This window comes from Sphaeroforma arctica (assembly GCF_001186125.1).
Source record: "Sphaeroforma arctica JP610 unplaced genomic scaffold supercont1.53, whole genome shotgun sequence".
NCBI lineage: Eukaryota > Ichthyosporea > Ichthyophonida > Sphaeroforma > Sphaeroforma arctica.
Genome location: NW_014040505.1, coordinates 78,596 through 82,878, shown reverse-complemented (window position 1 = coordinate 82,878; position 4,283 = coordinate 78,596). Strand labels below are relative to the sequence as shown.

General features: G+C 35.1%; 1 protein-coding gene across 1 annotated transcript; it reads left to right on the top strand.

Moving 5' to 3' along the window:
* Positions 1-619: 619 nt before the first annotated feature.
* SARC_01363 (hypothetical protein) lies at positions 620-3,048 on the top strand. Its single transcript, XM_014304919.1, has 5 exons — positions 620-735; positions 1,179-1,244; positions 1,792-1,929; positions 2,247-2,330; positions 2,760-3,048. Exons 1-5 carry the CDS (start codon positions 625-627, stop codon positions 2,976-2,978), a joined length of 618 nt encoding a protein of 205 aa, XP_014160394.1. The 5' UTR covers positions 620-624; the 3' UTR covers positions 2,979-3,048.
* The last annotated feature ends 1,235 nt before the right edge of the window (positions 3,049-4,283 follow it).

Here is a 4,283-nt window from a genome sequence, read left to right as displayed (position 1 = left end):
TGTGTGTGTGTGTGTGTGTGTGTGTGTGTATACGTGTCTGTGTGTGTGTGTGAATATGTTTATATATACATATATATATATATGTGTGTGTGTGTTTGTATGTATATATACAGTTTGTATGAGTGTGCACGTGTTCATTTCCACAGTGTTCTCACGGAATATGAATAAGCATTCGTGTGTGAATTCGGCAGGTGTCCATAGTATTAGGTACGTCGTGCACTTGTACCCATCGCGAACATACACTGACTTGAGTTCCAATTATTGTAAATACTGTTTACTGAGAAATGACACCTGTGCTGTATATGTTTGTACATTCAGTTGTATGACGTACCATACGAGACCTATATTTTGTCATGTATAGTTGATTTCTTTAGCAAATTTCAAAAAAAATTTCTACTAATATTGTTCTGGTATCAAATAAAGTTGCACATTGGTTTGTAGGGAGATATAAGGCGAGTTGAAACGTTCGAAACACACCTATACTCAAGAGATTTGAGTAGCTGCTGCCAATTTTTAGCGCTGTGTCTCTCGTCATGCTCTGCCAAGTACAGAAATTCACAAATTCTCGTCCACTAATCCTATTTTGCATTTCCGGTTTCTCAATTTTAATGTCGAGATTAGGGTATGACAGGTGAAGCAGCAGTGCTCCTGATTCTGTACATAGACAAGACCACCCAAGAACTCAATGTGGTCCTCACACAGCGATCTTCTAAACTCAAGTCGCACGGAGGCGAGGTAATCTATCCAATTATCATTCCACAGACTAGTACTGTTATATGATTATAAGATATATGCAACCACATCTATTCCGTCGCAGCTATCTGTACCACCGTAGTTTTAGTACATTTAATTGTTTTTTCATACCCGAATTGCACTCCCGAATCTTTTGTATACCAATTATGTGCCTGTAATGTAAGTGTGTCAGCTGTCAGTTGTAGTAAACGTGAACGTGATATATATCCCAGAGCCATTCGGCACCATTCGGCCGTATTCCACAGTTTCGAATCGCTTTTGGGGAAATAAGTCTATGTAGCTCTTGCTCGTATCGAAACTCGATGCTGCATACTACGTTTTCGGTTTATATCTGTTCTGTTTATCGATATTAAATTTGTAGGCAGGTACAAACAGAGCGAATTACACCCTTTCTTCCTCATACATGCGCACGATTGGATATCCAGGTATGTCTACCAGGCGGAAAACGGGATGAAACCGACACGGACATTACAATGACGGCATTGCGAGAGGTGAGTCACGCAATTTATTATACTGGACGATAGCCTACGTGAACACTGTAAAAGGTGATACCATACATTTGATGACATGGTTCATAAGTGAGCTCGAAACCTTCACTACAGTATTACAATGCCTGTGACAAATCCGCAGAGCAATATCAGGTCACTGCTGTTTTTATTCATCATTTTCGAGCCGTCGCCAAGGCTCCGCTCGAGCAGTCAGTTGCGATTGCATAATTGTTGCCCAAATTATCATCACTTGTGATATTCGTCGATAGCGTGCTGAGTTTGTGCACAAGCTATGAATCCTTCCTAGCTGTTCGTTTGGTATGACCTTGGTACTGCAGTTTAGAGAAGGTCGCATCAGCGGTCTCTACTACTTAGAGGTCTAGTATTCCCGCCAGTGTGGTGCACAAGTGTTTTGAAACACGAGTTCGTGAATATAAATCTCGCGCATATCCACGTATCCAAAGGTGTGTTAAGGCCGCACGCTAGCACGACTTTTCCTCACGCTGGCCACATCACAAACCACGTGTTATCTATTCAATTCTATGTACAGGCCAATGAAGAGATTGGTCTTGATCGTGACACTGTGAAAGTAATAGGAATGCTGCCAGCCAATGTTGCCAAAAACCAGTTGCTGGTCACACCAGTGGCGGCCGTAGCATTGCCATCCTTCGACGTCGACAGTCTGAAGGTGCGAAATATACAACGAGTGCTTATTGAGCGTGCACCAAATTACCTTCCACGACATGTATGACATCTTTGACCCTCTGTTGAATGCGAAATATGCTCTTCTTGGGGGCTCTGATGTGTGGGCAATGTGAACGTTTTGCCTGGCTGTTGTCACTATGACGTGCGCGTCGCTATTTATAGCAATCTGCATACCCTGTGCCTATGCAAAACGGTCCATTCAGCAGTATATTCTCATCAGGGTTACTTGCGCACACTTTGAAGATAACCTCATATCTATAGTTCAATTCAACCGATTCAATTGTACTACCTCTTGTTCAGGCCAATGAAGATGAGGTTGCATTGATTTTCTCAGTCGAATTGGCCAAGTTCCTGTCCGGCGAGCACCACATGAGCCAGGAGTGGGTAAGTGGTTCCAATGAACACGCTATGTTGGTAGAAGAAATGCGTGGAAGAAGTGCTCATAAATTATTTGCGTGTGATGTTCGCAAGCGTGCAGCCCTGATCGTAGTCCATGTCGCGAGGCACTGTTCCTATTGGTGTGCAGAGTATGCGTTAACTTGCGATCTAAAATATGTACAATCCATCTCATTTTCCTGCATTTCTATCTATCATGTTTTCTAAGGACAAGGCATCACAGTACCATTTCGGTGTCGCTGTTTTCGTACTTTGAACATAGGTTTAATCATCCAAAACTACGATGCCTTTCTGATTCGCACCATATAACTGCGAGCATTTTCAATCACTATGGTGCTTTAGAACAAGTCTGGAACAGACGATAGTTGCCTCTTATGTTTTGTTCCTCGACTCATACCCGTTTACGCATATCCCCAGACTCCAGAAAGGGGCATGCCGATGCTCTTCCATTCGTGGGAATTCGAAGGCACACCCAGAGTTTGGGGATTGACGGCTTTCTTTCTCATTGATCTCGCCTCGGTGGTATATGGACGAAAACCTGACTACGAGATGGAGCCCAACGTCAGAGATTTTGTATATCAAAATCGAAAGATGCTCAGGAGGGAGACTTGTCAACCTGGCTGTTTAAAGTGTTGATGTAGTAAAATGATATAGTATATGTTAGAGTAGAATATAATAAAATGATATGGTATATTTTAAAGCAGAGTATAATAAAAAGATATAGTATATGTTAAAGTAGAATATAATAAAATGATATAGTAAATGCTAAAGTAGAATATAATAAAATGATATAGTAAATGCAAAAGTAGAATATAATAAAATGATACAGTATATGTTAAAGTAGAATATAGTAAAATGATATAGTAAATGCTAAAGTAGAATATAATAAAATGATATAGTATATGTTAAAGTAGAATATAATAAAATGATATAGTAAATGCAAAAGTAGAATATAATAAAATGATACAGGATATGTTAAAGTAGAATATATTAAAATGATATACTAAATGTTAAAGTAGAATATAATAAAATGATATAGTAAATGCTAAAGTAGAATATAATAAAATGATATAGTAAATGCTAAAGTAGAATATAATAAAATGATATAGTATATGTTAAAGTAGAATATAATAAAATGATATAGTATATGTTAAATTAGAATATAATAAAATGATATAGTATATGTTGAAGTAGAATATAATAAAATGATATAGTATATGTTAAAGTAAAATACAATGAAATGATATAGTAAATGTTAAAGTAGAATATAATGAAATGATATAGTATATGTTAAAGTAGAGTATAATAAATTGATATAGTATATGTTAAAGTAGAATATAATAAATTATATAGTAAATGCTAAAGTACAATGTAATAAAATGATATGGTATATGTTAAAGTAGAATAAAATGAAATGATATAGTAAATGCTAATGTAGAATAAAATATAATGATATAGTATATGTTAAAGTAGAATATAATAAAATGATAAAGTAAATGCTAAAGTAGAATATAATATAATGACATAGTAAATGCTAAAGTAGAATATAATAAAATGATATAGTATATGCTAAAGTAGAATATAATAAAATGATACAGTAAATGCTAAAGTAGAATAAAATAAAATGATATAGTAAATGTTAAAGCAGAATATAATATAATGATATAGTCAATGCTAAAGTAGAATATATTAAAATGATATGGTATATGCTAAAGTAGAATACAATAAAATGATATAGTAAATGCTAAAGTAGAATATAATAAAATGATATAGTAAATGCTAAAGTAGAATTTAATATAATGATATAGTATATGTTAAAGTAGAATATAATGGAATGATATAGCAAAAGCTAAAGTAGAATATAATAAAATGATATAGTATATGTTAAAGTAGAATATAATAAAATGATATAGTATATGCTAAAGTAGAATTAATAAATAG

What these genes read in the sequence shown, in the direction of transcription:
- SARC_01363 (XM_014304919.1), top strand. Translation starts at nt 625, where the DNA reads ATGACAGGTGAAGCAGCAGTGCTCCTGATTCTGTACATAGACAAGACC. An exon ending in TCAAGTCGCACGGAGGCGAG is followed by an intron (nt 736 to 1,178) that starts GTAATCTATCCA and finishes TTGGATATCCAG; the next exon opens with GTATGTCTACCAGGCGGAAA. An exon ending in TCGACGTCGACAGTCTGAAG is followed by an intron (nt 1,930 to 2,246) that starts GTGCGAAATATA and finishes CCTCTTGTTCAG; the next exon opens with GCCAATGAAGATGAGGTTGC.